General features: G+C 42.1%; 1 protein-coding gene across 2 annotated transcripts in view; it reads left to right on the top strand.

The window, feature by feature from the left end:
• INO80 (INO80 complex ATPase subunit) overlaps nucleotides 1–12,054 on the top strand; it is a 148,684-nt gene that overhangs the window by 72,110 nt on the left and 64,520 nt on the right. For both annotated transcript variants that reach the window (XM_075927123.2, XM_075927122.2), the window contains 3 exons: nucleotides 5,828–5,895; nucleotides 7,684–7,777; nucleotides 9,980–10,157. In XM_075927123.2, coding sequence (XP_075783238.1) covers nucleotides 5,828–5,895; nucleotides 7,684–7,777; nucleotides 9,980–10,157 — 340 coding nt within the window. The remainder of the gene's footprint in view (nucleotides 1–5,827; nucleotides 5,896–7,683; nucleotides 7,778–9,979; nucleotides 10,158–12,054) is intronic.

Raw genomic sequence — 12,054 nt, 5'->3', positions numbered from 1 at the left:
TTAACCTACACAACGAAGAATTTTTTCTAATAGGACTGGTTTGAGTTGTATATCTTTCTCTAAGGCCTTGTCTACACTATGAGATTAGGTCATATTTATTAAGGTCAATTTTTTTTCCCCAGCATCAGATTTCGTAAAGTCGAAGGTGCATGTCCGTACAGTGTGCAAGAGTTTGACATAGTGCATCCCCAGTAGGGTCACTATCATTGACTTCAATAGCAATGCACTGTGGGTAGTTATCCTGCCATTCTTGCTGGCCCATTGCATTCTGGGTTAGGTTCCCAGTGCTTGATAGGACAAAAACAGTGTAGTGGGTGGTTCTGGGTACATGTCATCAGCGTACCATAATGCACTCTTCTCCCCCTCCATGCCTGCTTAAAAGCAACAGCAAACATGGACCCTTTTCAACTGCAGAATGCTATGGTAATCCTAGAAAACATCTTGCACCTTATGCTGCGGTATGTCCAGTGCCTAACCAGGAGCTGCCAAAGGGAGGAAGAATCTGAGGAAGGCACAAACATAGATATGTATGAAACCCTTGAGCGGAGCAATCAGCACATTCTGGCAGCATTTGATCCTGTTGATGCAGTGAAATGCTGGTTCTAGTACCATGAGACAAGCATAGACTACAGAGTCATGCAGCTATGGGACAATTAGCAGTGGCTGCAAAACTTTTGCATGCATAAAGCCACTTTTGTGGAAGTTTGTGAATTGTTTCCCCCTGCCCTGAAGCACAGCAATATCAGAATGAGTCCCACTCTGACAATTCAGAAGCGAGTGGCAATAGTCTTGTGGCAATTTGCAACACCAGGCAGCTACCAGTCAGTTGGGAATAAATTTGGAGTGGGTCAGTCTACAGTGTGTGTGTGTGTGGTGGGAGTGGGGGGGGGGAGGCGCTACTGTGATGCAGGTAGTTAATGCAATCCCTTGTGCTATGAAGGATAGTCACTCTAGGAAATGTACAGGACATAGGGGATGCCTCTGTTGTGTTGGGGTTCCCAGATCTGGGCACCACATTTCAAGAAAGATGTGGAGAAACTGGAGAAGATCCAGAAAAGAGCAACAAAAATGATTAAAGGTCTAGAAAACATGAGCTGTGAGGCAAGGCTGAAGGAATTGGGCTTGCTAGTTTGGAAAAGAGAAGACTGAGGGGGGACATGATAGCGGTTTTTGGGTATCACCAGGAGGACTGGGGGAAATTGTTCTCCTTGGCTTCTGATGATGGGACAAGAAGCAATGGGCTTAAACTGCAGCAAGGGAGGTTTTGATTGGACGTTAGGAAAAACTTCCTAACTGGTAGGGTGGTTAAACACTGGAATAAATTGCCTTTGGAGTTTGTGGAATCTCTATCGCTGGAGATATTTAAGAGCAGGTTAGACAGACACCTGTCAGGGATGATCTTTATCGTACTTGGTCTTGCCATGGGAGCAGGGGACTGGCCTTGATGATCTCTCGAGGTCTCTTCCAGTTCTAGTATTCTGTGATTCTATATCAGTCTTCTGTGAATCACAGAATGATAAGGAGTGGATGCCTACTGAATGTGCCCAGAAACCTGGACTTTATGCTGCTATGCTTTGTGCTGCAATGACACCAGACCACTTACTGCTGGCTTGGTGTGGAAAGGACAAAATAAAACACATCTCCCCGGAAAGCGTGTGAGAAGGATGAAAGAGTTCCTGTATGAGACATTTATGGAGATGTGCTGGGAGGATTCCTGTTCCATCTCCAAACATGGTAACTGTTCCATGGAGCCCCGGTTATGTAGGCAGAGTGGCTGCAACAGATCACACCCAACTGCCTTAACCCACTTGTAGCATGATTAAAAATGTGAACTCAGCAGAAGTGCCCTCCCTGCCATCGGGGTTCAGCAGTGATACATGCTGGGATGAGGACATGTGGTCTCCAAAGCTTTAAAAATGTTCTTGCTGTCCGTGAGATTAGATGCTTCATTAGCCTGCTGACCATTCTTCTCTTCCTCCTCTTCTTCATCCACAATGTCCTCCCTGCTGTTGCCTGAGGTGGCCTGAAGAATCTCTTGGGGGAAATTTACAGACTGGGTTTGGACACTGGTCAGTACCCCCCTCGTATACCATGCAGTTACGCATAGAAGCAGCATGTTTGCAGTGATTACCTAGAATGTCCGTTTGCCTCCTTTGTCCTCTGGTATCCCTGCCTGAGCTCCTGTATTTTCATGCGGCACGGCTGGGCATCCCTGGCATATCCTTTTTCTACCATGCCCTTTGCAATCTTGACATAGATATTAGCATTTCTTTAGCTACTTTGTAGTTCTGCCTAAACAGATTCCTTTCCCCACACAGCAATCAGGTCCAGGATCTCCAGCATGCTCCATGCTAGAGCTTGTTTGCAACCCTGGGAATTCAAGGTCAGGTGTGCTGCCGGCTCTGAGATCTATTTGCCACACTGAACAAACAGGAAATTGAATTCAAACTTGCCTGGGCCTTTTCCTATGCACTTAGAAAGCAGCAGAGTGGAAAGTCCTGGCCAGAGCAGTCACATTGGGGCACTGTGGGACACCTCTTAGAGGCCAAGAACATCAACTTTCACAGTGCTGCATTTCCAGTACCCTAAAGTCAACCATGCAAAGTCAAATTTACCGTTACTCCTCCTGAAAAGCAGGAGTACCAAAATCAACTTTAACAGCCCTTAAAGTAGGCGGAACAGGCTTAGTGGTGTGGATTTGTTGTTTAGAAAATCAACTTAATTTGGCTAAGTTTGACCTAAACTCCTAGCGTAGACCAGGCCTCATGCTCTTGCTGGAGGGATACATCCATGAATGGCTGCGTAGCATTGTTTAGCTAGATATTATTATTATTATTATTATTAGCTATTTGTATTTTAAATCATGTGTTAACATATTCCTGTCTGTTATGTCCTATTATATATGTCCTATCTGCATTTTGTGCACTGTTATTTGGAGGTAGTGCTCTAAGGTCTACCTTTGTGGGGATTTTTGGTTTGTCTTGTTTTTGGTTTTTGTCCTCCAATTATCTTCAAAACTCCCTTGTCCTACCCTCCTTGCTGAGGAGGGCTAGCTGCAGCTTCCTCTGGAGTCATTTAATACTCTTAGAAAGAGGGATGAGTGAGCTGTGATTAAAGACTATTGTGAGATGGTTTTTCCCCACATAGGTCAAGTGTGGAGTGTCTACAGCACTCTGTGCCTAATGGCTTGTGGTCCACCTGCTTTTTGTGGCATCTGCTTCTAGATGACTATTGAAACTGTTGAAGTACTTTACACTGTGTTTTTAGCTCAACTGTAACTTTATAAATACCTGAGGGTTATGGTTAATAATCAGCTGAACATGAACTCCCAGTATGATGTAGGGATGTTAAGGACTAGTTGACTATCCGATAAGCAAATGCTTATCGGATAGTCAGTCAACTAGTCGATTTCCCTGCCCTCCCCCCTTACTGCCTCTATCAAATAGAGGCAGCAAAGGTGGGGGGGAAGAGGAGGTACTTCAAAGCAGCATTGCTGCACAGCTGATCCCTGTCTCAGCTGTGCGGCGCTGCCCCTTTCAAATGCCGCCTTGGTGTTTCAAAGTGGCAGCACCACACAGCCGAGCCTGGGGTCAGCTAGGGAATCCCCAGCTGACCCCACATCCGTGTGGCATTTCAAAGCTGGCACCCCACGTGTAGCTTGGAGTCAGTGGGACTTCCTGCTGGCCCCGGACTGCACACGGAGTTCCTTTGAAATGTACATGTGCCTATCGACTAGTTGAGTAGTCGACATATGTTTACTTAACATCCTTAGTATGATGCTGTGACCAATAAGGTTAATGCAATCCATGGATGTGTAGACAAAAAATCTGAAGTAGGAATAGAGAAGTTCTTTTTCCTCTGTTTTTGGCACTTGTGTAGCTACTGCTATAATAGTGTGTCCAGGTCTGAAGCCTGCACACCAAGAAGAATGTTGATACATTGGAAAGGGTTCGAGGAATAGTGGAAAACATGGCTTATAGTGATAATCAGTTTAACAACAAGAGCCTCTCCAAGGTTGACTTAATCATAGTTCTTAAGTGCCTACCTGGGAAACTAATACCTGATAAAAGGCTCTTCAGTCTAGCAAACAAATGTATAACAAGATTTGATGGCTGGAAGCTGAAGCCTGACAAATTTAGAATGTGTATGGTTTTTTAACAGTGAGGATAATTTGGAAGAAAGCTGTGGTGGATTTTCCATAACACACATTTTTAAAATCAAGATTGTGTGTTTTAATGAAATACACGCTTTAGTTCAAATAGGAACTATTTCAGGGAAGTTATCTGATCTGCATTATACAGGATGGCAGACTGGAAGATCAGCTATTCTTTCTGGCCTTGTTATGTGTATGAATATGTAAGTTCCAATTAACTCTATTCTCTGAGGTTTTTAAATAGTTCTAGCCAAGTGATGTCTTCCCTGTTTTTTCATTTTATTTAGTTGTTACTCAGTATTCAGTGTGCTCTCATAGCAAAGCTATTGTAATCAAATAATCCTCTGACTAAGCAAGTCAACACGGGTCTACACTACAAACTTATAAGTATGTCACTCAGAAGTGTGGGAAATCGGAGTACCTAAATCAGTGTTTTTTAAACGATGTTCTGTGGAACACTGGTGTTCTGTGAACAACTCGCGGGTGTGCTGCGACCTCTTCTTTGTTTTTGTTATTACTTTGTTTTTTCTTTTTTTTTGTCCGACAACAATTTATTTTTTTGAAGAAAATTTTCATAGGTGTTCCACATAAAAAATATTATTGTTTGGTGTTCCGTGGTCTCAAAAAGAACACTGCCCTAAATTGTAGTTATTCCAATTTAGCCCCCAATGTAGACAGGAGGGATGTTAAGAAGCATGTAATTTGTTAATTGTGTAGCTGACAAATTTTGTCGACTACACAATTAATCGACTAAGGTTTAGCACTACAAGCACTCAGTCACGGCTTGCGCCAGGTCCAGGAGCTAGCCCTGCTGCAACTCTACATTCAAAGTATGTTAGGAACTGGGCAGGCAGGCAGCCTGACTCAGTCCTGGCTTGTGCCCGGTCCCAGGAGCCATGCCCTGCTGTGGCTCTGCATTAAAACTATTTTAGGAGCCAGGCAGGCAGGGAGCCTGGCTCAGTCCCATAGGTCCCAGCACCTGTGCCGTGTTGTAAGTGTAGCCACGCCCTCAGGAAAAGTAAGACAAAGCAATTTATATTCTCTCCTTTTTCTGCTGATGATGTGTAATGGAATTGAAGCTTCGATAGAATACTGGAGGAATCTGGTTTCCCCTTGAGTGGCTTTTCATATGTAAGGAAGCTATCTGTGTTGATTAGCTGTAACATGATATGTTGTGAGCATCTTTGTGTCTTGACAGCTTGTAATTGCTCACTCCAGATGGAAACGAGCTGTTTGAGTGCAGTCTGCTGGTTGCTCTGTCTGTGGCAGTGCCTACTAAATCTTTATCTCATTCAATCATGAGACATGCACAAGCAGTGGATCACATAAGCCGTTATTTAATAATAGAAGATAGGATCAGTGCTCTTTCCCAGTATGAAAAGCAATCCAGAAATGATGTTCTGACTCATGGTTAAATTAAGTAAAATCTATTGTGGCTGCTGCTTTTCATTAATACATTATCGTGAAGTACTGGAAAATCAGAAGATCAGGTTTCTTACCATGAAGAACCAAATTCTGTAAACTCCTAGACAGCAAGAGGAGAGTGAAACTGTGATACTGTAACTGAAAGTCACTCTGTGTCATGGGATCAGAGCTTAGTATTTCTGACTTCTTGATTGTATGTGAACTGAATTACTGCTTTCTTATTTTTTATTTTGTTCCGTTCATTTTCAGGTGGTTACGGGTTTTACTTTCACCATTCGCTCCGGACCACATTCAGCAGTCTCTCTTCCATAGGAAGGGTAGGTTTACTTCCCTTAGGAAGCAGTTAAGGTGGCTAGCACACTGCCCAGTTTTATTTGGAGGGAACATTGGTGTAGATTAACTTCTCCCTGGGACTGCAGATTCTGTGCCTCCCTGGTCACAATTCCTTAGACCCTTTCAACATCAGAACTTAAGTCAACAAATTAATTTCAGTTGATTAATAAGAGGCAAGGTAGAAGGGTAATCTAAGGTCATGTCTATACTAAACAGAGGATCAACATTGCAGAGGTCAATCTTCCAGTGTTTAGTTTAGCAGGTCTAGAAAGGACCCCTAAATTGGATGCTGTGAGCACCCCCATCATGTCCCTTACTCCTTGCAATTGCAAGAAGTAAGGAAAGGCAACAAGAAAGTTCTCCCATCAACTTGCCACTGTGGGGATGACAGAGAAATTCATCTTATGGTAAGTCGACTCCAGATACATATTTACATAGCTGGAGTTGTGTATCTTAAGCTGGACTTCTGATTTAGTATGGGCCTGCCCTCAAAGAGTTCTGTTTAGCCTTAACATTATTCTGCTCTTATGACTTACACTTTTAGTCCAGTTTAAAGAGTTAATGTTGCTTTTTATACACTAGTATGAGATTTGTGAGTGCTTCATAGATTCAATCTAGTGAAACCTCAGGAGTAACTGCTAGTAATAGAGAACATAGTAATTAACGTGACAAAAGAGAGGGGAGATTTTGGAAGAGGAGCAGAAGCACACTTAAGGCTCCATTCCTGCATCAAGATCTGTTAGGATGGACCTCTTAATCTGTGTGGTCTTTGATTGAAGTCACAAAGACTTTCTGCAGCCACAGGGATTTGAGCTTCATGGATGATTGAGTGGTGCCTGTATGACTCTTGTGCATATCCTGTTGGCTATTTTGAAACTATTCATTAGTTTTGACTTGATAAATCTTCAGGGAGTTTTTGCATTAACTGAATAGAAAAATGTAATGATCGTAAACTTAGATAAAGTAGGAATATGAAAACAAATGAGCATACCCCTACCTATTTTTTAATATTCATCATATGGTCTGGCCCAGAAACTGTGACTTAAATTCAAGTCACAGCAATCAAGATGAAATCTTTAATATCCTCTAAATCAGAGGTTCTCAAATTGGGAGATGAGCTCTCCAGAGGGAGAAAGGATTCAAGAATGTATTCTGGGAGTGTGACAAGTTAAGGGGGACTATGGATTGCAGACATCAATGAACCCACAGCAATGAACAACTAACATAGCTGATTCGTCCAGACATACAAGGGCTTCGATGGCACTATGCATTTTAACGGATTTGTTCAGCTTGCATAGCATTATGCAAAGTCATTGCCATCCGTACATTAATCTGTTTGCTATGACAATGTGTGCATATTTAGTTGTCAGTATGGACCAGAGTCAGTTGTTTGTTTTTGTTACAATGGATTGTTGGCTCATTCTTGCAACAGGAAAAAAATAACTCAAGTGAGAAACAAGCCAAAACTGACTCAGCTGAAGCACTGCCACCACGTATATCTGCGTACTCATTTGTGTGGCAAGAGTGGGGACTGAACTATTACAGACACAAAGAAGCAGGCTATGATCAAATAAATTTGAAAGCCAGCGCTCTAAAGGAATCGGTTACATTGGGAATGCCTGTATCATTTCCCATTCTTCTTGTATTTAGGCATTTGGATGTCTAGACCTCTGGGATCAGAATTCACCCGGACTGGTCAGGTGTGCTCATTGTCTCCTTTATGTGGGCCTGGAATAAGTGTCGGCCTTAACTTTGACATTTTTGTTATCTAGGTGCCAGTGAAGAAAGTTGTTTTTCTTTCCTTCGATTTATTGATGTCTCTCCAGCAGAAATGGCAAACCTCATGAATCAGGGACATTTAGCCAGGTGAGGAAATTGATTCTATTCAATTAATTTTAAAAAGAAACTTAGAGGAAAAGTATGTGCTTATGTAATAAGTATTTCTGTAATAAAGTTGGCATGTTCTTGGACTATGATCAGCTATAATTTATAATTAATTTGTATTACAGAGGTGTCTAGATGCATCAACCAAGATCAGAGGCCTGTTGTATTAGGCATTCTGCACACCCATAGTAAAAAGAGTTTACACTCTAACTAAATAAGACAGGCAAAGGATATAAAGTAAAATATTTTCCCATAGTATCACAACAAGCCAGTGGCAGAGCCAAGACCAGACTAAAAGCCAGGATTCCTCAGACCACACTTCTTCTCTGTTTTTACTGTTTCCCCTCATCTTTGTATATTTTAAAATTTATAGAGAATTATGCTGGGCCATAAAATTGGCAATACTTCAACTGTAGTTACTGATGCCTTCCTTCTGTGTGTGCTAGTCAAAACAGGGGATGGCTCTCCAGCGCACACTGACAGATTGATGGACTTCTGATCATAAAGGACTATGCTGGATCAGCACTGTGAACTCCACTGTGGTAGAAAAAGGAACAATTACTCATGTTTAAGCTTGTCAGAGTCAAATATTTACTTATATAGTACAATTGCAATGACTAGTATACATTTTAAATATTTTTAACTTTTAATTTGTACTGTCATGGGAAATTAAGGGGAGACAGAAGGGTTAAGGTTCAGGCAAGTTGGGGGGGTAGTTCTGATAGCAGGGCTGCAGGGGTTCCCACCACTGATACCAGGGTTGTGCAACCTTCCAAGGGGCCCAAGACACCCAGTTAGGGTTGCAAGGAAGAAGAGAAACTCCTAGCCTGAGGGGCAGCTCTGCTACTGCTGAACAGTTCCTGCTGAGGGATGGCTCATATTCTGGGCTGGTGACTGAGTTAGTGGAACTGTGACAGTGGAGCAGCAGGGGGTTCCCTGCATGGCTAGAGGGTTGGTGACTTCTGATCCCTTCAAACTCAAGGTGTTGGGGAGGTGGTCCTTGCAGGGTAAAGCAGACACACCGCCTCCCTGCTCCCCCCCAACCAGAGCCCCAAGAAAGAGGGCAAACTCCTAACCATTGGGCTTGACCCTGCTGGTGAATGGTTCCTGTCCAGACACAGCCATTCAGCTTGGGGTTGTCTTTTCCTCTCTGCTCTGCCTGCCAGGACTGCAGCCTACCCTATTTATTACATCCTTTTCAGACCTGCAGCAGTGCAGGGATCCTACTGCAGCCTCACTGTTAAAGGAGTGAGAGAGGAGGGCTGCAGAGGATTTCCTGTGCTGTCTCTGGGCCGCTGACACTAGATTTTTGCAGTTGCATGGTGCCAGGAGGCTGCACTTATGCCTGCTGTTGCTGGTGGTGGATTTTTTTTGGCTAATATCAGTGTGTCAGCTGAAGTTGCTCTCCACAGACGTCTGTCAATTCAAACCAAACCCTGCCAGCCAAGGTTCCCTCTAACTTTTTTCATCCATGTGTGGAATAAATATTATGTGTATTGAGGTAAGTGCAGAAGAGTGCCACCAGTAGAAACACATGCTGTTGGCTGTGGGCTAATCAGCTGGGCGGCATTTGAATTTTTGCTGGGTGGCCGCCCATGTGCTCAGTTTACAGGGAACACTGCTGCCAACCCTCCTTATGTTATGTAATCCTGGTAGGGAGTTATAAAAATAAAATTCTGAATCTTAAAATTTTAAAATGAGCATTTTTTATTACTGCCTTGCTGTGAACCAAAAGAAGATTCAACATAAAACCTGAGTGCTATATAATGCATCTAAATGTTTTTTCAAAATGTAAGTGTTGTAGGCTTTGATGATTGTGGTTCTTGGATCAGTCACTTCTGTTCTGTGGTTCAAAAATGTGATAGGACTTTTTCTCCTGAAGTGACAAACATTCACATAGATTTTTGTGGAAATCTGTACATTTATAATGCATTATTTTTACCACATATTTCTATATATGCAGGTACTTGTGGAGAAGTCAGAGAAAAGTAATAGTAAAAAATAAATAGAGAAATATTTTCCAATGTAACTGGATTTGGGGAAAAAACTGTTTCCCCAAAGCCAGGATGCTGTAAACATGAAATATTAAAGGAATAAGACGTGTCAAGTGTAGCCCTGCTGTATCTGTTTAAGGCCCCCCTTCACAGAGCTGTAAATAAGTGCATTTATTATTGTTTATTTCAGATGGTTAGCTCTTTTCCTGTCTCTGAAAGCCTCCTACAGGCTCCATCACTCGCGTTCCTGGACAGATCCAGAAGGGGAGAATCCACACAGAACTCCATTTCTGGGAAATAAAGATTTCTTGCTGGGAGTCAATTTTCCACTCTCTCGTCCCAACCTGCACAGCTGCACTTTTCTGCAGGTAAGCACAATTTTCAAAGACATACGAATCCTTCAGCATATACTAATAGCTGGTAGTGAAGGGGAAACAAGGAGGACACTTCCATCCTCCTTAAAACACATGGAAAAATAGACATGGAAAAAAGTTTCCATACACAGCTTCCTGGAGTCCCTTGCACTTTTGCCATAGAAAAACTATCATGGCTTCTGGGTGTAAGATACCCTATCTGGGAACAGTTTGAAGAAATTCATTCCCTGGGTAAAAAAGGAAAATATGCCAAGTGTAAGCAATGCAAAAAGAAGATGCAGGGCCCAAGTGCAAGAATGAAACATCATAAGGAAAACTGTTTGTTGGGAGAAAATGATGTGGATGTCTGAAAAACAATGTGGTTCAACTTTGCAATGCCATCATTCTTCGAGAATCTATCTATACCTTTTAGTATAAGTGATTTAACAAGCTGTTTGTTGTGTTGGATGTTGCTAGAAAAAAAAAGTTTAGATTAGCTTATCATAATGGCTTGTTTAATTAATTAGGTTTAGAATCTGTCACCCAAGTATACAGTGCAGAAAGCTGCAGTAAGACAAATCTAGATTTGCCAGTTGCCACAGTGTGTCATTTTCTTATTTTATATTATGTTTATATTTGGAACATCATGGTTACAGACCATAATGGTGATTCCTTAAGTCTATTCCCTATTTTACTTCAGTATAACTCAGCTTTCCCAAAGGAGCCCCATTCCTTACTTGTTTTTAATGGGGCTTACTCCAAAATTAAGTGCACTCTAAGCACTGTCAGTCTTAGCTTTTTTTGGTAACTTGGAATCAGATCTTCATCAAAATGACAGTGGGAGTGGGCAACAAGAGAGCTAGCTGTAGAAGTGTTAGGGACAATGTACATTTAGTGTTATAAGGACTTGTCTGCTAGAGTTAATAAAATTTGAAAATAATAAAAAAGAAGAGTAAGGACAGCCATCAGGAGACTACTCCAATTGCAAATGTGAAACATTTATATAACATCTGTTGTATTAAACAAAATCTTAAAAGTGCTGTTGTGTTTGTGTGTGTGATTTAAATCTCACCACTCCTAATGTACTGCTGCTGCTTCTGCAGCTTGACACAGGTAATGAGAATAATGAATTTTTTTCTACATTAATAAAAATCAAATTATCTAAAGAAATTACTCAAAGTATACCCTCTTAGGGCACATCTAGACTACATGGCTCCGTCGACAGAGCCATTTAGATTTGTTTACTCGGAAAAGGGAAATGAAGCGGCGATTTAAATAATCGCCACTTCATTTAAATTAAAATGGCTGCCGTGCTGTGCCGATCAGCTGTTTGGCGGCACAGCGCTGTAGTCTGGACGCTTCGCAGTCAACATCAAAGGCATTTGTCGACCTCCCCGGTAAACCTCATCCCATGAGGCATAACGGGGAGGTTGACTAATGCCTTTGATGTCGACCGCGGAGCATCCAGACTATAGCGGTGTGCTGCCAAACAGCTGATCGGCACAGCCCAGCAGCCATTTTAATTTAAATGAAGCGGCAATTATTTAAATGGCCACTTCATTTCCCTTTGCCTACAACCCTAATCTACATGACTCCGTCAGCAGAGCCATGTAGTCTAGATGTGCCCTTAGATGTGAAATGTTGTACTGAGCTATAAATTAACATGTTTTATTGATCAGATTTGCACCACTGTTTGAAGAAATAGGTGAAAAAGTATCAGTGGGAAACTTGATTTTAAATCACTGATTTTTTTGGAGTGATTTAAATTGCCTTTATTTAAGTCAGTTCACCCTGTTTGATGATAACCCCCAAATATCTTGTGGGTTATGGGAATAGGGAGGGTGGATTGGTTGTGTGCAGGAGGGTAGGATGCACATTGATAGTATGTGTTGGAGCCTTGTGCATGGTGTGG

This window comes from Pelodiscus sinensis, chromosome 5, assembly GCF_052426305.1.
Source record: "Pelodiscus sinensis isolate ZL-2025 chromosome 5, ASM5242630v1, whole genome shotgun sequence".
In the NCBI taxonomy this organism is placed as follows: Eukaryota; Metazoa; Chordata; order Testudines; family Trionychidae; genus Pelodiscus; species Pelodiscus sinensis.
This window is presented reverse-complemented; position numbering and strand designations above follow the sequence as displayed.